At 39.4% G+C, this 23,961-nt stretch overlaps 1 protein-coding gene across 1 annotated transcript in view; it reads right to left on the bottom strand.

Moving 5' to 3' along the window:
• Window positions 1–23,961, bottom strand: part of CTIF (cap binding complex dependent translation initiation factor) — a 621,404-nt gene that overhangs the window by 219,790 nt on the left and 377,653 nt on the right. The window contains exon 8 of the mRNA XM_053701096.1: window positions 13,380–13,818. Coding sequence (XP_053557071.1) covers window positions 13,380–13,818 — 439 coding nt within the window. The remainder of the gene's footprint in view (window positions 1–13,379; window positions 13,819–23,961) is intronic.

Here is a 23,961-nt window from a genome sequence, read left to right as displayed (position 1 = left end):
TATTTGAAAAAGAAGGCATCTAAGCTTTTTTTTGGTTTAGACCTCTGGACAGCACTTTTTTTATTGGTGGATGAATTTGTCCACCAATCAGCAAGGACAACCCAGGTTGTTCACCAAAAATGGGCCAGCATCTAAACTTACATTCTTGCATTTCAAATAAAGATACCAAGAGAATGAAGAAAATTTGATAAGAGTAAATTAGAAAGTTGCTTAAAATTTCATGCTCTATCTGAATCATGAAAGAAAAAAATTGGGTTCAGTGTCCCTTTAAGATTCAGCACTAATTGCCTGAAATGCAAGTCTGTCAAAAGATCTGAGATAAGGAGGCAGTCAGCAGAAGCTTAGATACAAGGTAATCACAGAGGTAAAAAGTATATTTCTATAACAGTGTTGGTTGTGCAAAACTTGGGAATGATAAAGGGATTATCTTTCTTTGTAAACAAATATGTTAAAAAGAAGATAAAAATAAAGCTTTTCAAGGAAAATAGCCCTCGAAAATGTTATTAAAAATATGACAATTAAAATATTAAGTATGCAATGCAGCACTAAAAGGGACATTATACCTAAATGTTGAAGCACTTGAAATTGATGCAGAATAGCTGTAAAAAGCTGACTAGAAAATATCACCTGAACATCTCTGCGTTTTAGGACTTGCAAGGGAGTGTGCATCTGGCATGTGCAGGCACAGTCATGTTATTTGCCTACTCAGTTTAAGAGAGATTACTATTAAATAGCACAAGCTCACAGCATAGCAGAGCATCATGACCTCAGCACTGCTGATGGGTTATAATTTTTTGCTTTTTTATTCCAACTTGCAGCTGGACAGTAACTGAGGTATAACTGTTACCAGAGCATGTACTTTACTGTATTTTGAGGTAAAGTATCTTCCCTTTTTTACATAGAGATGTTCAGATGATATTTTCCTGTCAGATTTTTACAGTTATGCTGCATCAGTTTCAAGTGATTTAGCATATGAGTATTATGTCCGTTTAAACAAATAGAAATTGTAAAATAAAATTTTACTAATGTCTAGTTAAAAACAAAAACAAAACTTTGCAATATACTTTATTTTGCTGCAATTTAACTCCAGAATTAACACTGCTTTATTCCACACAGTCATTGGTTGCACTCTCTAGTGAACCATTTATAACTGTCCCTGATTGGCCTCAGCAGAGAAGAAAACCTAGATTACAATATGGCAGTGCATTATGGACACTAAAACTACTAAAATAATGGTAACCCCCCCACACACATTTGCATATTATTCTCAGGTAATTTATACAATAATTGAGAAAGGCGTATTAAAGGGATAGAAAGGTCAAAACGGAAATGCGAATAGATGCATTTCAATTTGAAATATTTTTACAATATATTTCCATTAACAAAAATGTTTCTAGTAAAAGTTATAACTGTTTTTCTGCGGCATACGCACATATCCTGTAAGGGCCCGTGCACCTGCATTCCAACACCACGCCTCAGATAGTCAGTAATAACTTGTATGACAAAGTCTAAAGAAGCAATTCACACAACAGCCACGTGTATGAGAGTGCATAGTGTTTGAATACTGGTGCATGGGCTCCAACAGGATATGTGCGTATGCAGATGATAAACAAAAAGGTATGCTTACCTGATGAATTCATTTCTTTCATGGTGGTGAGAGTCCACAAACTATTTCTCCTGGGAATTACCCTTCCTTACCACTAGGAGGAGGAAAAGATTCCCACACCCCCTCCCACCTCACAGATACCTCAGTCTAACGTACAGCCAAGCAAAGTGAGGTAAGAAAGATGAATAAGAGCCATAAAAGGAGCAGAAAAAAAAAAAAAAAGATTTCTAAAGAAAATACTAAACCCAAAATGACTCACATGGGTTTGCTTGAACATTTTCTTGCTTTTGTTGCAATGGATGGTACATATGTAACTATTGCAAAATTTATTATACACAGTATGTTTGTTAAAGGGACAGTGCACTCAGGAAAACAGCTGCTAGGAGATTATTGTATTCTGCTGCTGCTTCTCGTTTACAAAGCTTTTCTATAATACAATTTTACAATACAATGTCCCATTATTAATAGCATAATTTTACTATTTTATTACACAGGGCTTGACAAATCCCAGAGTTACGGAGTAGTGTCTCATAGAATTCTACCACTAGCAGCTATTCCTTTAGATTATTCCACATATATCAATATACAAACGCCCACATCTAATTCACAAAATAATTTGTGGCTCCTAAGTATGAAATACATTTGTCAAACCCTGTTAAGTGCAAAAGTGAGGTAATGAAATGTGATAAATCATAGAAAATTAGTGCAAGCCTAGTATCTTAAAGGGACAGACAAGTCAAAAATAAACTTTCACGATTCATATAGGGTATGCATTTTTTTCCAAATGCACTTTTATCATCATGTTTGCTTTGCTCTTTTTTATTCTTTGTTGAAAGCTAAACCTAGGTAGGCTCAGCGCTAGTTCATGTGTGCCATATAGATAACCTAGTGCTCACTCTCGTGGAGTTATTTATGAGTCAGCACTGATTGGCTATAATGCAAGTCTGTCAAAAGCATTGAGATAAGGGGGCAGTCTGCAGAGGCTTAGATACAAGGTAATCACAGAGGTAAGGGTAAACTGTGTTGGTTATGCAAAACTGGGGAATGGGCAATAAAGGGATTATCTATCTTTTTAAATAGTATACATTTTCAAGTAAACTGTCTCTTTAAGTAATGTGTATATCATGGATTAGTTGTAAGGTCATCATAATAAACATGTACTTTAAGATGCGATTGGAAAGTTTATTTTTAATGATCGATGCAAATACAAGCCAATGCAGATGGCTGGTAGCACTTAAAGACACCAATAACACCTTGTAATTCAGTGCTTGACAAATCTGTTTAAAAATTAGTAGCCAGTAAGAATATTTAGGAGTCAGGCATATTTTTAGGAGTCAGCCAGTTGGATTTGTTTATAGATATATGGAAAATAACCCAAAAACTTAGAAGCCAGGGGTAAAATTTTAGGAGCCAGTGGCTCCTGGGTTTGTCGAGCCCTGTTGTAATTACAATATATTTTTATTGTGCTGCAATAGAATAACATATTATCAACCAAATCTTAATGTTTTAAAACAAATGAACATCCTTTTTACTGCAGTTATTTATCAATAGTCAAACTGCACCCACCATTTAGCCCAGGTTATAATGATAGTATAGAGTGCACTGTTTTGCAATTGATATATTGATAAAGCCAATTAGGGAAAGATATTTAGCACAGTTAACCTTAAGAAGTCAGCAAGGTGCAGTTTAAGTTCAGGGAATGAGAATTTGCAAACTTTTCAGAGCTAAATTACATGAAAATAATGAAATTATATTGCAAAGGTCAATTACATAACACTAAACATGCTATATACAAATCTCACGTTGTTTACTGTCCCTTTAAGGTAGAAGAAAGAAGTCCTAGTTAAATACGGAAACCAAACAGTTTTGACTGCAGTTTTTAAAGTGATATTATTTGTTCAAGCAGCCATGCTGACTAGGTATGTGCATTTGTCTTTCATTTATATCACTGGTTTTCAAACCTGGCCTCAGGCCTCCCCAACAGGTCAGGTTTTCAGGATTACCTTGGGTGATAGCAGGTAAAATAACCATGGTTACTAATCAGCTGATTATTTCACCTGTGCTCCGGTTCAGATATCTTCAAAATGTGGCCTGTTAGGGAGATCCGAGAACAGGTTTGAAAACCAGTGATTTATATGAACGAATGATGAATCTGGCTGGTGGTAACAGCATTAGGTTCTTTTAGGAGCTGGATTTATTCTTTTGCAAGTGTTTGTTCAACTTGCAAATGAAGAAATCTGGCTCCAAAAAGAGCAAAGACCTGCTACCCACGGCAAGTTTCGTCATTGGTTTAAACAAACTAATGCTCATTCCTACTGCTGACCACCATAGACTTTCTTTTATAGTTTTTGGTTTTGTTTACGGAGACCAGTACACATATATTGCAGTAAAAAGGTGCATTTGAGTGTAACTAGGAGGTACAGTTTTAAAGTCATATCAGATGAGTATTCTCTTGTTGTCCTGTACAGAGGATTGTACAAACAGTAACTACTGGCTGAAGGAAGGAGTGGTTTGATTTGAATCACTCGCAAAACATTTTTCCAGAAGATTGTACGTTGGACGGATAAAGAAAAAATGCATTGAGATTGAGTAAAGAGGCGGAGCATCCCTGAGACTGGGTAGGAGGTGTTATACATCAAGGTCACGTGATCAATAAGACTGGAAAAAGAAAGAAATTAAAGGAGAACAGCACTTTAGAGGAGATTGGGTTTGTGCACAAATGTTGTAATGGGATTAATCTAAGAAGTTGGAGGTATGATCAGACTAAATTAGATGTTTATATCTCAATTTATATACTGAATCTTATGTATAGGTATATATCTGTAATAGTTTAACACTGACTGCTAAAGAAAGGTATAAATGGTAATGTAAAGCGGCAATATGGCCACAAGTCAACACCAGAATTTTTGTAGTTTTAAAAACATAAATTATGCTTACCTGATAATTTCATTTCCATCGAGGGGAGGAGAGTCCACAGCTTCATTCATTACTGTTGGGAATTATGAAACTGGACACCAGGAGGAGGCAAAAACACCCCAGCCAAAGGCTTACATACCTCCCCCGCTCCCCTCATCCCCCCAGTCATTCTGCCGAGGGAACAAGGAACAGTAGGAGAAATATCAGGGTATAAATGGTGCCAGAAGATTAATTCAATTTAGGTCCGCCCATCGGAGATATGGGTGGGAGTCGTAGACTCTCCTCCCCTCGATGGGAATGAAATTATCAGGTAAGCCTAATTTATGTTTTCCATCTAAAGGGGTGTAGAGTCCACGGCTTCATTCATTACTGTTGGGAACATATAACCAAGCTCTAGAGGACACTGAATGAAACAGGGAGCAAAAAGGCGGACCCTAATCAGAGGGCACCACAGCCTGCAAAACCTTTCTCCCAAAAACAGCTTCCGCAGAAGCAAAAACGTCAAATTTGTAATGCTTTGTAAAAGTGTGTAAGGAGGACCAGGTAGCCACCTTACAAATTTGCTCCATAGATGCCTCATTCTTAAAAGCCCAAGACGAAGCCACAGCTCTAGTTGAATGAGCCGTGATCCTCTGAGAAGGCTTATGTCCCGCTGTCTCATAGGCCAAGCGAATCAAGCTCCTCAACCAAAAGGACAAAGAAGTAGAAGAGGCTTTCTGCCCCTTGTGCTTCCCTGAACACATCACAAAAAGAGATGTAGACTGTCTGAAATCCTTTGTAGCCTGAAGATAAAACTTCAGGACACGAACCACATCCAGATTATGAAGCAACCTCTCCTTAGAAGAAGAAGAAGGGTTAGGACACAAAGAAGGAACCACTATTTCCTGATTGATGTTACGGTTAGAAACCACCTTGGGAAGAAACCCCAAACCAGTGCGTAGCACAGCCTTATCCGCATGAAAAACAAGATAAGGAGGCTCACATTGCAAGGCAGCCAGTTCAGATACTCTGCGTGCCGATGCAATGGCCAACAGGAAGAGAACCTTCCAGGACAGAATCTTAATATCAATGGAATGCATAGGCTCAAACAGAACCTTCTGCAATACCTTAAGGACCAAGTTTAAGCTCCATGGGGGAGCAGACTGTCTAAAGACAGTACTGATTCTAGCCAGAGCCTGAACAAAAGATTAGCTGTCAGGGAGCTCAGTGAGCCTCCTATGCAACAAGACTGATAATGCAGAAATCTGTCCCTTTAAGGAATTGGCGGCAAGGCCCTTCTCCAAACAGTTTTGGAGAAAGGACAGAATCCTTAATACTTTCACCTTATGCCAAGGATATCCATGCTTCTCACACCGGGACAAGTAAGTCCTCCACACCTTATAGTAGATGCGACGAGTGACTGGCTTCCTTACCTGAATTAGCTTATCAATCACACTTTCAGAAAAGCCTCTCTTGGCCAAGACTAGGCGTTCAATCTCCATGCAGTCAGTCTCAGAGAATCGAGATTTTGATGTTGAAAAGGGCCCTGTTCCAGCAGATCCCTGCGACAGGGTAACCTTCACGGCGGAGAGGATGACATCCCCACCAAATCCGCAAACCATGTCCTACGCGGCCACGATGGAGCAATGAGAATGGCCGAAGCCCGCTCTTGTTTGATGCGTGCCACTACCCGATGTAGAAGTGGTAATGGTGGAAAAATGTAAGCTAGGTTGAATCCCCAGGCATCTATCAGCTCCGCCTGGGGATCCCTGGACCTCGACCCGTAACGGGGTAGCATGCAATTGAGTCTGGATGCCATGAGATCTATCTTCAGCATTCCCCACCTGAGATAAATCTCCACAAACAGTTTGGTGTGAAGAGACCATTCCCCGGATGGAAGGATTGCCTACTGAGAAAGTCTGCTTCCTAGTTGTCCACACCTGGAATGTGAATCGCTGAGAGCGAGCAGCTGTGGGACTCCGCCCACTCCAATATCCGATACACCTCCCTCATGGCTAGGGAGCTCCTTGTACCCCCTGATCGTTGATGTAAGCCACCAAGGTTATGTTGTTGGTCTGGAATCTGATGAAGCTGAATGCCCTCAGAGGAGGCCAACTTAGGGACAGTACCCCACAGCTCAAGCTGAGAGTCCGGAATGGGTAACAGTTTCTTAAAGAAAGAAGAAGGGGAAAAGGAAGAAAAGGAATTGCTCCCATTCATTCTTAATAATATTCGCCATCTTAACAGGAACTGGGAAGGCCTGAGGCACCACCCTGTCCTCATATACCTTATCAAGCTTAGGAATCGCAGGTTCTTCTGGAAGTTTCGTCAAAAAGCGCACATTTTCCATCCTAAACCTAAAGTCAGGCTCCTCCGCAGCCGGAGGTTTAGATAACATGGACTCTGACCCAGAAGGGGCCTCCTCCGAAGAGTCGGAGTGGGCCTTGTCATCGTATAATGCCTCTGATATTTCCACAGGCGTATACAACCCCTGGACCGGGCCGCCATTATACGCCCTACGCTTGCGCTTAGCAGAACGTGGTAAGACATGGATCACTTTCGATACCGCTGTTTGCAGTTGATCTGCAAAATCTGACGGCCAACGAATCTCTCCCGCAGGAGTAATGGTTGGACCCTGGGGCGCTGCATGTGCAATTGGAGATGGATGCAGGGAACACACCTCACTTGATGGGAAACCCTCAAAGGTGGACGGCTCAGTAGTACTAGACATTGTTTGCTTTTAGATGTCGTAATTATATTAAGGCATGTGGAACATAGTTGAGCAGGCTGATCTACCAGAACCTCCTCACAATAAACACAGGAATGAGACCTTGTTAAAGAGGGAGAACCCTCCAAAGTGTCAGAGTTTTCCATAGCTTGCCCTGTTCTTACGGACTAGATTAACTTAATAATTAGGCACCTTTATACCTCCAATGGCCGGGGCCACCTCCTATGACCCGGACTACAGAAACCTTTCCGTCTCCTGCGCCGCTGATCAATAGAGAGAGAGAGCCACACCCGGTCACATAGAATGCCTGACAGAACCGCCCCTGCCTAAGGAGAAAACGCGCCAAAAAATGGCCGCGCAATACTCCCATAAGTCACCTGAAAGTTCCACACATTGCCAGAGCCTCATCTTGCACATAACGCAGCAATGACACAATATCATGTATAAACCCCCCCTGTTCAATAATCCCCTTTCCAGGAATATTAGCCCTTGATTCTTTAAGATAAAGGTGTCACACTGTGACCCTGTCTTCCATGTTATCATTTATGTAATAAAAAATGAAACAATCTTACCAGAATCTACGCCATGGAACAGGAACACAGCCCTTCAAGTGTGACAGGTTAATAGCCTTGCTCCTGACATGGACTTGAGTGAAAAAGCAGACAGCGAAACTCATCAACGCTGATTGCTTGTGGAGCTGTTAATTTGAGTCGGGATGGTTTCGCAGAAAGACTCTCCCTGCATCTCCGGACTCTAACTTTCGCCCAGGTTCTCACTGAGAGGCTGACAGGACTACTTAAAACGCCAGTCCCAATGCGAAGAGTACTACCCTCCATAAGAGACTACTCTTCTTCGGCACTTCTCTGCCGTCCTCGCCTGTGACGAAAGGCAAAGAATGACTGGGGGATGAGGGGGGTGGGGGAGGTATTTAAGCTTTTGGCTGGGGTGTCTTTGCCTTCTCCTGGTGGCCAGGTTCATAATTCCCAACAGTAATGAATGAAGCCGTGGACTCTCCTCCCCTTTAGAAGAAAGATAGATAATACCTTTATTACACATTCCTCAGTTTTCCATAACCAACACTGTTATATTAATATACTTTTTACCTCTGTGATTACCTTGTATCTAAGATTCTTCTGACAGCCCCCTGATCACGACATTTTATTTATTATCTATTGACTTTCATTTTAGCCAATTAGTGCACTGTCTGCCACAATCCACGGACGTGATCACAATGTTATCTATATGGTTGACATGAACTAGCTATCCCCTGTTGTGAAAAGCAAATAAAAAAGCATGTGAAGAGGCGGCCTTCAAGGGCTTAGAAATTATCATATGAGCCTTCCTAGCTTTAGCTTTTAACTAAGAATACCAAGAGTACAAAGCAAAATTGGTGATAAAAGTAAATTGGAAAGTTGTTTAAAATTACATGCCTTATTTGAAACATGAAAGGTTTTTTTGGACTTGACTGTCCCTTTAAACATTTTGTAATAAGATTTTTTAATAACATTGTCATAACCTTTTTTCTATGATTTTTCAAAGTTTTAGACTGTGATTGAAGTGCTTCAAAGTTATTTTTTTATTATTATTTTGATGTGTAGAATTTATTATCATCACACATTGTTAAAATAATTATAGTGACATAGGTACTGAGCCTTCAGAGCACCTACTACTTTTTCTGAACTATTGTTTCTGGGTTTTTTTTTGTCTGGTCTAGAGGACTCCTGACATTTGCAGGTTGCTTAACTGTATCCAGAGTCCAGAGATTTAGAGCCATTGCTTGTTCTAGCTGTAAAGTCATATCATTGTTACACCAGCATTGCATAATGACTAAAGTTCAAGAACTAATATAGTGGAAAATGTACCGCTCTTGCTGACCCTTTAACGCAAACCCTAACTCGAGCCCTGCTGTCTGCCTCAAAAAAATCCTTATCACTTCACTAAAGTACAGTACACAAACATTGCAGTAAATAGAACAGAGTTTTGTAAACCAGTGACTTTTCCTAAAATAATTACATTCCAGGGAAGACCTTTTCATCAATTATACAGCAACCAATCCTAGACACAAGGCTAGGATCAAATAGGTGGAAAAAACACCCAGGTATAGCCTTAAAATATTTCCATATCTAATCAAAAGGAAATATTCCCTGCACTTTGTATCACACTTAGTAACACTGTTAGACTATAACAACTAAGGCAGGGAATAGCAGTGCAAACGCCTGACACGCGTTTCTTTACTGCTTTGTCAGGAATAATGCATAGGTTCAAAAGGAGGAGCCTGAAGCCTCCAAGGGGGAATCACAGGTCAAATAACAGGTTTGATACGGATGTCCGTATATAAGCAATTTTAGCAATCTTCTTAAAGGGATATTATATACTCATTTTTTCTTTGCATAAATGTTTTGTAGATCTATTTATATAGCCCATAAATTTTTTTTTTTAAATGTATAGTTTTGCTTATTATTAAATAACATTGTTCTGATTTTCAGACTCCTAACCAAGCCCCAAAGTTTTAGGAGAATACCGATGTATACCTACTCCAGCTTGCTTCTGTTTTTGTAAAGGGTCTTTTCATATGGAAAGGAAGGGGGAGGGGGGGGGAGGGTTCTGAAATTTCCCACTTGCAGTGGGTGTTCCAGTAACTTTTTAAACAGAGCTAAGCTGGAAGCTTCTAAGTAAGTTTTTAAATGGTTTTATACTGGATTTTTATATCAGTATCTGTGCATATTATTCTTAATATTAGTATCTATTACATGCAGTTATATGAAAATTGGTGTATACTGTCCCTTTAAAAAAAAAAAAAAGACAATGCCTGTGACTTTCCAAAGATAGCCCACCTTGCAATAGTCGACTACAAAAACATGATTAGCTAAGATCACACTGTTGGGTTTCAACTAAACATGTGCACTCGGCAGTTTTGTTAGCTGTCAAATGCGGAAGGCGGTGAACTCTCACAGCATTCAGCTCTTTCCGGAGCCAAATTTCTGCTTGTGAAGGTGAAACACACTAAGATCTGTGCAAATCTAGATATTAGTGTGTTGCACTTTCACAAGAAGAAATATGGCTCTGATAAAAGCCGAATGCCGTGAACGGCCGCCTTCTTCCACATTTAACAACTGGAAAAAAAACTCCTATATCCCAGAGGAACTGCAAATTCCTCCCTGATGATTGACAACAGTTAAAAAATGTTGATAGGTAACCTCACCTTCCAAGGAGACTAAACTCCTTGCACCATCAGAAACTCCCAGAAAGCCTCCTACATAGTGGGCTTGAGTCTGTCAAGATTACTGTCCAGCTCAGCAATCTTAAAGAGGTCCCTGGAAGAATAGAAATGTGAGTCTTGTCACTTGATCCAGGAAAATAATTTAGGATAAGTACTATTGATCTTCATTCCATTGACACAAAAGAGAAAGTTGTAGAGGCCAGATGAAATCTGGAGAAGGGTCCCCCTTCTGAAGTGGCAAACATTAGCCCCTCCCACCACTACACACTAGGCCACCGTTGGAAAATGAGTGTTCTGCAACCTGGTGCATGTTGACTGAAGCTTGCATCTCATTTGTCCATAAGAGACATCATGGACACCACACCTGTTAGCGACCCCAGGAAGAACAATTAAGTAGTTGAAACCAGAGAGCTCTTTGGTATATTCATGCTTTAGCTGTGTCTGCAAGGCAGGTGCAGTGAAACTTTAATGTGCTCAACTGCCTTCTGAAGAAAGGGAGTCTGCACCAGAATAATGACAAGATAAGACCCCCAAAACTTAGTTGAATATTCTGGGGGACGTGCCAAAGGGTAGAAACATAAACTGGTAATACTTGTCTAGAAAGGTACATCTCAAGAACTGCACATCATCCATGTGAATCCTTCAGGTCTATGGTTGATATAAACTGACCTTCTTGCACTAGAGGGAGAATAGTGCATAAAGTGTTTAGGGATTTTAAATCTAGAATGGGACAAATTGTTCTCTCCTTTTTGGGAACTACAATCAGGTATGAGTAAAAACACTGATCCTGTCCATTGAATTGGAACTGGAGAAATAACTAATTTCCCTTCAAGATCTGACACACAAAAGTTTAAGGCCAGAGCCTTGACAGGGTCCCAAGATTAAAGGAATCTTTCTCTGGGAGGCCTGGAATGAAAACTTATTCTGTATCCTTGCAATATCAGTTCTAGGACTCAGGAATCTAAAATAGAATGGACCCAAACCTCTCAAAAAGTTTTATCGTACCAGGATATACATATATGTTGGCTTTTGGAGACTATATCTGCAGACAAAGACTTTAGCTATAAGGCACATCTAGATAAAACAGCTATGGCAGCACTTTTCAGGTTAATGCAAACGTTTCCACTGCTGTATCTCAAAGTTGTTAGCAAGCACAATCTGCTTCCTAGATCTCTACCAAGAAGCCTTCTCCTGATGCTACCTAAGAGGGGTTATTACACCACAAAAACATGACTTCTGCCATGTAGGCAAAAAACAGCCTGCCAGCTAAAAGGAACATCTAAGGAAGCCTTTAATTTTTTTGATAAATTGGGTCTTTAAAGAAGATGCTATCCTTTAAGGTAATAGTAGTCTACTGGCTAAACTTCAGAGAGTTCCATCCACCTTAAGGACTTTTTCACAGTCTGGCAAAGAAAATGACAAAATTGTAAATCAGGGGATTGGCAGGTACATTGGCATTTCACCTGAGTGGCCTGTGACATCTCCCATAGATAGAAGATATCTCACTGTCTGGCTGAACTCCTACTAAACCATATGTCCATGAGGCACTTTTTAGGGGGGGAAATGTGTCTCAGATTGGTTAGTGCACACCCCTATCAAACTACATGAAGACTTGAGCACTCCACAGTTTCACCTACTCTATGCTGGAGGCAAAACATAACTGGGAGTTGTAGGAGAAAGCTGGAAGATGGGGTATAGCAAAGCTCTACAAAGTAGGGTTGTCTTGCCTCTTCTTGGACCGGAAAAAAATCCCACATGCAATAAATGGTGGACTCTCCCCATCATACGAAAGAAAAAAAATTTCAAACAGCTATATGATCCAACAAGTACCCCTTTGCAAAAAAGCTGAGTTTAACCCGAATAATGATTTCAGCTGTTTGATAATAAAGTTTGTTCACTAAAAAGTATGCACCATATAACAAGCAGGCGAGCCAGATATCTCTGTAATTATATCATCTGAAAGCACTGCTATCTCATTTACTTTTAGTCTGGATTGCACTTTTAAACTCTGACAGCTACACCGAAACTGACCCATAAACCCTTCCTTATTTTTTTTCCTACTGCATATTTATGCAGCCAGTTAAAAACACAGTGTTCACATAACAGGATGTTTTCACTGTGCATAAGTATTCTTTATCAGCTGCCGGAAGACATGAACCTTTGGGCCTATACCAATATAGGAATAAAAGGGGAATATTTGTATAGTAGCGGATATGTTACATTGTGTATATTGCAAGCTAAAAAGTATACCATGTAATATATGAGATATTCTGACGTATTTGCAGAGCTCCCTGTAGATGGTTGAGTATGGCAGTCATCAGAGTTTTGTCTCATAATACTACTGTTCTTACCGCCTACACCAGTGATGGCGAACCTTGGCATGCCAAATGTTTCAGAACTACATTTCCCATAATGCTCTTCCGGACTGCAGAGGGTCTAAGCATCATGAGAAATGTAGTTCTGAAACATCTGGGGTGCCAAGGTTCGCCATCCTACACTAACCTACAGTACTTTTCTGAAGCCTCTCATTTTTTCATCCATTCCCCTTGTATTTTCTTTAACACGGAATCTTACAAGCCCACCAGTCCTGAACATTACCTTCATGCAATATGTTCTGATGGCAATTTACGGCTAGGGTCCCCTACTCCCTTGTCATTTCTCAAATAGTTTTGTGATTTTGTTTACCCTATTATCATATATGCCTAATGTTTACATAACGGCAGAATATGTTGACGCTTTACAAATATATGATAATAATAACATTGGCAAATGAAGAGCATCAGAAACAATAATGTTAGGAACAGGCTCAAGACTGTTCTATTCTCTTGACTCAGAAAAAGACCAGAAGAGAAGCAATGATTGCTAAATAAGGAAAGTCTTTTGTCTCTATTTACGTAACTATTTTTTTCCCATTATGCATATTTTCCTACCTTCTCTTTAAGTCGCCTACGCAGCCGGTCTTTCGAAGACTGGAGCAGTTTCACTTTAGGCCGCTCATGGTTCTGAATACTGTTTTTTCGATTTGTTTCTGATTTCGGGCTTGTCTGGGGAGACGGTTTATCTGTTGGGTCTGTGGTAATTTCCAATGGGATATGTACAGTGCAAACTGAGTCGTCCTCGATTTTCAAGCTATCAGTTTCTTTGGCATTTCTCTGAAGGTCTTTGTCATTTGGCTGGTGCTTCTGGTTGTGGTGCCATCTGCGGTTTTGGCTATAGGCATGGTGGCCTTGCTTGCCTGAGGAGTGAGGTGCTTGTACTCCTTGGTATTGTTTCTGGTGCTCTCTGCTGTTGTGTTTGGCAGTAACTTGTTGATGCTCATTGTGTTGTTGCTGTAGTTGTTTGTTGCCCCCTTGTGCTTTCTGCTGTTTCCTACAATACACAACATATAGAACCACTCTGTTACCATACTGCAAACTGGGAAAATAACATTAAAGGGACAGTCTAAGAATTGTTATTGTTTAAAAAGATAGATAATCCCTTTATTACCCATTCCCTAGTTTTGCATAACTAACACAGTTATATTAATACACTTTTACCTCTGTAATTACCTTGTATCTAAAGCCTCTGCAGACTGCTCCCTTATCTCAGTTCTTTTGACAGACATGCATTTTAGCCAATCAGTGCTCACACTTAAATAACTCCATGGGAGTAAGCACAATTTTAGCTATAAAAAAACCCTGTTAAAATGCAGTTCAACAGCTTAAAAATTAGCATATGAGCTTACCTAAGTTTAGCTTTCCACAAAAGAATACCAAGAGAACAAATAAAATGTGATTATAAAAGTAAAATTAGAAAATTGTTTATAATTGTATGCCCTATTGGAATCATGGAAGTTTAATTTTGACTAGACTGTCCATTTAAGGAATTTACCTGCTTTAGTGTGCTGAATGAGGAATTAAACAATACAAATTGGTTTTAGGAACATTTAAACCAATAAACCTTCCAATACAAGTAAGGTGGTACACTTTCTAAGCTATGCTAGCTTTGAGAATTCTATTGCAGTTTTCCATTTCATAAAGACATTACATAGAAAATTAGATGCAAGGTCTGTTTCACAAATGTGTTCGCAAATAAGCTCTTTGTGCAAATGATCTTTCCAAAACATTTGTGCTTAACCCCTTGAGTGCTAACGACGGCTCTAACGATGGCTCAGAGCCGTCGCTAGCACTCTCCCACCTTGAGGGAGATCTGGGGGCTCCCACCCACTCCTATCCCAGCGGTCGGGCCTGCATAGTGACCGGCATCGCCGGGGCTTCACATTATGTGTGGTAACGTCACGCACAACTTTATTTATATTTAACAATGTTAAGTATAGGAGCAGGGGGCATGCTGCTTAGAAGCCTGTATCTCAGGCATCTTAGCAGCTACAGATCCCCAAGATCCACCGTTGGAAAGGTAATCGCCTTACCTTTTCAACAGTGTAAAAAAAGTAAAGAAATCCTTAAAAAAGCTTAGCACCCAGGTGGGAAAGTGCTTAGCACTTAAAGGGTTAAACAACAGTTCAAATAATTTGTATCTTTTCATTTAGATCTTTTTTTTTCTTGAATTTCCTGAATTTCTGCTTCCCCATTTTGACATGAGGTTTTTGTTAGTGTAAAAAAATAAATCTTAGCAGGACAATAAAATCATCAATACATATAAAAGATAACATTCTCTTTATGAAACTAGGTTAAAGGGACACTAAACCCAATTTTCTCTCTCTCATGATTCAGATAGAGCATGCCATTTGAAGCAACTTTCTAATTTACTCCTATTATCAATTTTTCTTCGTTCTTTAGCTATCTTTATTTTAAAAGCAGAAATGTAAAGTTTAGGAGCCAGCCCATTTTTGGTTCAGAACCTGGGTTACACTTGCTTATTGGCAGCTAAATGTAGCCACCAATAAGCAAGTGCTGTCCAGGGTGCTGAACCTAATTACCAGATGGTACAAGAAAGTGTTCTGTTTAAAATTGTGGTGCACGGTGCATACTTAAATACACTTTCGAAACAGGAATAGCTTTTATTAAAAGCATTTTAGCTAATACATGTATATTACAAAAATGCTTCTATTCAAAACTGAAATGCATCTACGTGGATTCCAATTTTGGCCAGAATATTCCTTTAAGTATAAGCTTAATTAGTTTGTAGGATAGCCTTAAAGGGCCATTATACACATTTTTTCTTTGCATAAATGTTTTGTAGATGATCTATTTATAAAGCCCATAAAGTTTTTTTTTTTTTTTAAATGTATAGTTTTCCTTATTTTTAAATAACATTGCTCTGATTTTCAGACTCCTAACCAAGCCCCAACGTTTTATTTGAATACCGTCAGCTACCTTCTCCAACTTGCTCCTGTTTGTGTAAAGGGTCTTTTCATATGCAAAAGAAGGGGGAGGGGGGAGGGTCTTATTTCCCACTTGCAGTGGGCTTTCCAACTGCCTTTTCAACAGAGTTAAACTGAAAGCTTCTAAGTAAGTTTTTAAACCATTTTATACTGGATTTTTATATCAGTATCTGTGCATCTTATTCTTTATAGTAGTGTCTATTACATGCAGTTATATGAAAATGAGTGTATACTGTCCCTTTAAGCTTATCCCATGCATTCTTGAAGCCCCCCAAAGTGTTTGTTATTACCACCACTAAAGAAAGTTTATTTTATTAATCAACCACCCTTTCTGTGAAGTGCTACCTCAAATTACTAATGAACCTGATCTAGTGGAAAAAAAGTGACAGCAACAAAACAAAAATCATCAATATTCCATGAAATGCAAGAAAAAAAATAATTCAGTTTCCCTTTAACTATTTCTAATGTGTAGAGCCACCGTTTTAAAGCCGTCATTGGCAAACAAACTTTATTTTTCATATTGTGGTCACTCTGAATCAATTTGTGTCATTTTCATGGTTTGTAAGGACTGTCTGTCTGCGGTAAGTTGGTAAATGTCAGCTAAATTTGTTCATTAGGGTTAAGCATTTGAAAAAAAACAAACAACAAATTAACTTAGAATGCACAAAAATATATTTTCAGGTTTTTTATGTATGCACCACATTTCTCTGCTATGTGTGTAGATAGATGTTATTTTAGGTCACTGGCTATATTTGGTATAAAGTGTCAGTATGCAGGTGTTGTAGCCGTGTTATATAAGATGACCACCCTTGTGCATAGTATCATACAAAGAGGGGTTCTAAAAATGCAATTAAATATCTCGGTTTTTTTTTACCTTGACCTTAGAAATCCTTGTTAATAAAATTATATTATAAACCAAGGGGCTGTTAAAGGGACATGAAACCCTATATTTTCTATCATGATTCACATAGAGAATACAATTTCAAAACAACATTCCAGTTTACTTCTATTATAAAATTTGCTTGATTCTCTAGATATCCTTTGTTGTGCAGCCACCAAGCCTCTTTAGATATGCTTTTCAACAAAGGATATCAAGATAATGAAGCAAATTAGAAAATAGAAGTAAATTGGAAAGTTATTTAGAATCACATACTCTTTCTAAATAATGAAAGAAAGAAAAAATTGGGCTTCATGTCCCTTTAAGTGTTCTTTTAAGGCTATCATATTACATATGTATTTTTTAGCATTCATGTTTATTTCTTAAGATCTATACCTCGGCCTCAGGTATTGTACTTTATCATGCAATGATACCTGTAGACTATAAGCCTCCTCCTGTATCTTATAACAAATCTTTGTCACTATATACCCCTATCTCTGTACCCAGCGCTAGGGAATTTTGTGTCATTGTACAAATAAAGGATAATAATATTAATTGCACGAGGAAGTTATTTAAAGCACTGCACAAAACACAGCGCAACAGGGAAACAGACACGGTCGTGAATTATAAGAAATGTAAAAAAAAGTTAATCTTATTATGTGTCTACAATGTTGTGGCTACTAGAGCGCTAGCTTGCACTACATAGGAGTTACAGAGCTTAAAGGGGCAGTAAAGACAAAATGAACCCTTTATGATTCAAACAGAGCTCGCATTTTTTAAACAACTACCAATTTACTTCTATTATCTCAACTGCTTGGTTCTCTTGGCATCCTTTGTTGAAAAGCATACCTCAGGAACAGCAATGCACTACTGGGAGCTAGCTACTAATTGGTGAGTGCACATATGCCTCTTGTCATTGTCTTACCAGATGTGGTCAGCTAGCTCCCAGTAGTGCATTGCTGTTTCTTCAACCAAACATGCCATGAAAACAAAGCAAATTTGACAATAGAAGCAAATTTAACAGTTTAAAAATTGGATTTTCCTATCCCTTTAAAATATAATCAAGGTATGAGAGCTACAGTTAAGGATGCCATAGAAACTAAAATAGACCACCTTTACTTTAACGCTCACATTATTTGTGCATCTGGCACACAAACATCAATGCAATAGAATTTGATGATTTAATAATTTATTTAATTCAAGGAAATGCCTAAGCAACTGTAATACAACCTTAAAAAGCTATAGAAGCCAGTGCTCAGTCATTTTCTTTTGTTCAGTGGAAAGCCACTACATTATGTCAACAACGTTATTTTGTAATGAATATAACTGAATACGCAGAATCCACTGGAACACGATCCTTGCAATGGCCTCACAAATCTGCTACCCGCTTACCCCATTGTAAACTTCAGTCTGCAGGAGTCGAGTTTCAAACCAAGCAACAGATGTTGAGTTATACAATAAGCGATGGAAATTTATTACAATATATATCATATAAAAAAAAAAATCTCCTTTGAGACATGCCAGCTAATTAATTAAAATGACTGTTAATAATCAAAAGTATTACTATGCAGTCACAAAGTCTTCTTCGTTCATTATATTTTTTGCCGGGTGGGTAATCTTAAAGGCAGTGTACTGTAAACATTTCTATCCTGAATGTATTTCCAATAGCAGAGTATAAAATGTACAAGATATTACTTCTTTAGGTTTATTTTTCTATATGAACTAGCTGGTTTTGTTCTTTGAAACCACCCATTAAAATGTGTTGAGGTTGCAGGGAAATCAGATCTCTTCATGTTATCACTTTCTGTACACATAAATGCTTCTTTATATTATCTCCAAAGTCCAATATTTAAACTATTGAAAATAAACATTTTATCTCTTCTGTAATTTCTTCTGCTGGCTAGGTTTACACATCTTTTCTTTAGCCTATCAGTTTAGGTAGGGATAACACCTGCAAAATCAGCTATTTCAAATGCTGAAATAAAGTTAAAGGAACTATTTGCAAAAAAATAAACATAAATATATATATAGGCAGCTACTTTTTGTAAATATAGAAGTATATTACACATTATATTATACATACACAAAACAGAATTTATGCTTACCTGATAAATTACTTTCTCTTACGGTGTATCCAGTCCACGGATTCATCCTTACTTGTGGGATATTCTCAATTCCCACAGGAAGTGGCAAAGAGAGCACACAGCAAAGCTGTCCATATAGCTCCCCTCAAGCTCCGCCCCCCAGTCATTCGACCGACGGTTAGGAGAAAAAGGAGAACCATAGGGTGCAGTGGTGACTGTAGTTATTTTAAAAATTAAATTTAAACCTGACTTAATTGCCAGGGCGGGCCATGGACTGGATACACCGTAAGAGAAAGTAATTTATCAGGTAAGCATAAATTCTGTTTTCTCTTACTTGGTGTATCCAGTCCACGGATTCATCCTTACTTGTGGGATACCAATACCAAAGCTTTAGGACACGGATGAAGGGAGGGAACAAGTCAGGTAACCTAAACGGAAGGCACCACTGCTTGCAAAACCTTTCTCCCAAAAATAGCCTCCGAAGAAGCAAAAGTATCGAATTTGTAAAATTTGGCAAATGTATGCAGTGAAGACCAAGTCGCTGCCTTACAAATCTGATCAACAGAAGCCTCATTCTTGAAAGCCCATGTGGAAGCCACAGCTCTGGTGGAATGAGCTGTAATTCGTTCAGGAGGCTGCTGTCCAGCAGTCTCATAAGCCAATCGGATGATTCTTTTCAGCCAGAAGGAAAGAGAGGTAGCAGTCGCTTTCTGACCTCTCCTCTTACCAGAATAGACAACAAACAAGGATGATGTTTGTCTGAAATCTTTAGTTGCTTTTAAATAGAATTTTAAAGCACGAACCACGTCAAGATTGTGTAAAAGTCGTTCCTTCTTAGAAACTGGATTAGGACACAGAGAAGGAACAATGATTTCCTGGTTAATATTCTTATTAGAAACCACTTTTGGAAGGAAACCAGGTTTGGTACGCAAAACAACCTTATCTGCATGGAACACCAGATAGGGTGAATTACACTGCAAAGCAGACAATTCAGAAACTCTTCGAGCAGAAGAAATGGCTACTAAAAACAAAACTTTCCAAGATAATAACTTAATATCTATGGAATGCAAAGGTTCAAACGGAACCCATGAAGAACTGAAAGAACTAAATTTAGACTCCATAGAGGAGCCACAAGCTTGTAAACAGGCTTGATTCTAACTAGGGCCTGTGCAAACACCTGAACGTCTGGTACAGCTGCCAGACGCTTATGTAACAGGAAAGAAAGAGCAGATATCTGTCCCTTTAAGGAACTAGCTGACAGACCTTTCTCCAATCCTTCTTGGAGAAAGGACAATATCCTTGGAATCCTAACCTTACTCCACGAGTAACCCTTGGATTCACACCAACCAAGATATTTCCGCCATATCTTATGGTAAATTTTCCTTGTTCTGCAATTGGAACTGGGTGTATCACTCCCATTTTTAGAAGATCTTCTACACAGCGTAAGAACGCCTGTTTCTTTGTTTGGTCTGAAGACAAACGAGAAATGTGGAACCTTCCCCTTGGGGGAGAATCCTTGAATTCTAGAAGGTACCCCTGAGCAACTATTTCTAATTCCCAGGGATCTGGAACATCTCTTGCCCAAGCCTGAGCAAAGAGAGAAAGTCTGCCCCCTACTAGATCCGATCCCAGATCGGGGGCTACCCCTTCATGCTGTCTTGGTAGCAGGAGCAGGCTTCTTGGCCTGTTTACCCTTATTCCAGCCCTGCAAGGGTTTCCAGGTTGCTTTGGGCTGGGAAGTGTTATCTTGCTTTGCGGCAGCAGAGGTTGCAGCAGGTCCGCTCCTGAAGTTGCGAAAGGAGCGAAAATTAGCCTTGTTTTTAGCCTTAAACGGCCTATCTTGTGGAAGGGCATGGCCCTTGCCCCCAGTGATATCCGAAATAATTTCTTTCAGCTCTGGGCCGAATAGGGTTTTCCCCTTGAAGGGAATATTTAACAGTTTCGTTTTTGACGACACATCCGCCGACCACGATTTGAGCCAAAGCGATCTTCGCGCCATGATGGCAAAACCTGAGTTTTTCGCCGCTAGCTTAGCTAATTGGAAAGCGGCATCAGTGATAAAATAATTAGCCAGCTTTAGAGCATGAATTCTATCCATGACCTCATCGTATGAAGTCTCCCTCTGGAGCGACTCCTCCAGGGCCTCGAACCAAAAAGCCGCTGCAGTAGTTACCGGAATAATGCAGGCAATTGGTTGAAGAAGAAAACCTTGCTGAACAAAAATTTTCTTCAGCAATCCTTCCAATTTTTTATCCATAGGATTTTTGAAAGCACAACTGTCCTCTATTGGTATAGTTGTACGCTTAGCAAGTGTTGAAACAGCCCCCTCTACCTTAGGGACCGTCTGCCACGCGTCCCGCCTGGGGTCGTTTATGGGGAACATTTTCTTAAAGATAGGGTGGGGGGGGAACAAAGGGTACACCTGGTCTCTCCCACTCCCTAGTCACAATATCCTCCACCCTCTTTGGGATCGGAAATGCCTCAGTGTATACAGGGACCTCTAAAAACCTGTCCATTTTACACAATTTTTCTGGGACCACCATGGGGTCACAATCATCCAGCATAGCTAAAACCTCCTTAAGCAGGACGCGGAGGTGTTCCAGCTTAAATTTAAACGCTAAGGAATCTGACTCTGCCCGCTGAGAAACTTTTCCTGTGTCAGAAATTTCTCCCTCAGACAGACCGTCCCTCACTGCTACTTCTGAGTGTTGTGAGGGTACTACAGATAAATCATCCAAAGCTTCTGATTGCTCATCCTCTGTATTTAAAACTGAGCTATCATGCTTTTTTGGAAAAACTGGCAGTTTGGATAAAAATGCTGCAATGGAATTATCCATTACTGCTGCTAATTGTTGTAAAGTAATAGGGGCCAATGCGCTAGAGGTACTAGGCATCGCTTGCGCGGGCGTAACTGGTGTCGACACATGGGGAGAGGAAGAAGGACTATCCTCATTACCCTCCGTTAAGGAATCATCTTGGGCTACATTTTTAAGTGTCACTGGATGGTCTTTAAAATGCTTAGATGTTTTAGCACACTTTAAACATAAATGCAATGGGGGTACAGCCATGGCTTTTAAACATAAAGAACAAGGTCTATCTGAAGACTCAGACATGTTTGACAGACTTAGACAGCACTACAATACAGTAAAAATCACTTTTTTATCAAATCACCAAAAAACATCCGATCTTTATGAAATTTTCACCACATGATTCTAATGCTTTGAAATGATTGCACACAAATTTTCAAATCAATTAACCCCTTATTGCCCAAACCGGAGCAAATTGAAGTAAACTACCGGTTTAATACACTACAGCACGGTGCCACAGTCTTTTCTGTGGCCCTACCTTCCTTTTGGGTTATTTGTAGAAGAAAAATAAGCCTCCCTGAAGTCCTCCTGCACTCTCAGGACTCTACACGTGAAGCTGCATGAAGCTGTCTTGCAAATCAACTGCGCAACTGAGGCGCGAAAATGAGGCCCCCTCCCTCTTCATTCCAGAGTTATGGGGCCTTCCTGAGTCAGATTAGGTGTCTTACAATATGCCAGGCGTAATAAAAACCCCAAAAGTGTTTCCAACGTCTAAAACACTTGAACAAATATAAGATTACACTAATAAAGTAATCGATTTAGCCCATCCCAGTGTCTACCAGTATTTAAGCCCTTAACTGAAGCCATCCTTCTATACTGCGTCTCAGAAAATGGCTTACCTTCCCTCATGGGGATTTCTGTCAGTCTTCTAGCATTACCAGGTCTTGTCACAAAAAAATGACTGAGCATACCTTAAGCAGTTAAGCCTGCAAACTGTTTCCCCCAACTGAAGTGCTCCGGTACTCAACAGTCCTGCATGGGAACAGCAATGGATTTTAGTTACAACATGCTAAAATCTTTTTCCTCTCAGCAGAAATCTTCATCACTTTCTGCCTCAGAGTAAATAGTACAAACCGGCACTATTTTAAAATAACAAACTCTTGATTGAAGAAATAAAAACTACAAATCTAACACCACAAACTCTTTACCCTCCCGTGGAGATGCTACTTGTTAGAGCGGCAAAGAGAATGACTGGGGGGGGGGGGAGCCTGAGGGGAGCTATATGGACAGCTTTGCTGTGTGCTCTCTTTGCCACTTCCTGTGGGGATTGAGAATATCCCACAAGTAAGGATGAATCCGTGGACTGGATACACCAAGTAAGAGAAATGGTTATTTTAACATATCTAATAACCATGTATCATGCATTAACTATCCTTATATAATCAAGTTAAAAATGTGATTGCAAGAAAATAACCGATTTTCAAATAAAAATAAAAAAATAAAAAATCATCTCTCGGAAAACATATCTTGCTGAATTTTCACAGTAGTCAGGGACATACCTCGCAAGCATAAGAACAAACGTTTATTCAGCAAATGATACAGCCATTTCACAAAGTGTAATACATTTTAAAATACCGTCTTAGATGTAACCCATCTCTTAGTGTTTTTGTAACAATGTATAGTTTTGCTTATTTTTTTAATAACATTGTGCTGATTTTCAGACTCCTAACCAAGCCCGACAGTGCCAGAAGTATACATGCGTTTACAGACTCCTGTTAATGTTATCTGTCTTTTCAAAGGCAGGGAAGGGGGGTAGTGTCTTCAGGTTTCCCAGCCCCATTCAGTGGGTGTCCCAGCCTAACCTCATCAGCAATGCTAAACTGGGAGCTTCTAAGTAAGTTTTTAAAAGGTTTTATACTGGATTTTTAGATCAGTATCTGTGCATATTCTTCTTTATTGCAGTGTCTATTACATGCTGTTATATGAAAATAAATACTTTTAATCTGCAGTTATATTAATATTGGTGTATACTGTCCCTTTAAGTAGCAGATATTTAGTATCATATCTACACTATCATTCCAAAAAACAGAATTTATGTTTACCTGATAAATTACTTTCTCCAACGGTGTGTCCGGTCCACGGCGTCATCCTTACTTGTGGGATATTCTCTTCCCCAACAGGAAATGGCAAAGAGCCCAGCAAAGCTGGTCACATGATCCCTCCTAGGCTCCGCCTACCCCAGTCATTCGACCGACGTTAAGGAGGAATATTTGCATAGGAGAAACCATATGTTACCGTGGTGACTGTAGTTAAAGAAAATAAATTATCAGACCTGATTAAAAAAACCAGGGCGGGCCGTGGACCGGACACACCGTTGGAGAAAGTAATTTATCAGGTAAACATAAATTCTGTTTTCTCCAA

Source organism: Bombina bombina, chromosome 2, assembly GCF_027579735.1.
Source record: "Bombina bombina isolate aBomBom1 chromosome 2, aBomBom1.pri, whole genome shotgun sequence".
NCBI classification, from domain to species: Eukaryota; Metazoa; Chordata; class Amphibia; order Anura; family Bombinatoridae; genus Bombina; species Bombina bombina.
Note: the sequence above shows the minus strand (reverse complement) of the source record. Positions and strands in the feature narration are given on the sequence as shown.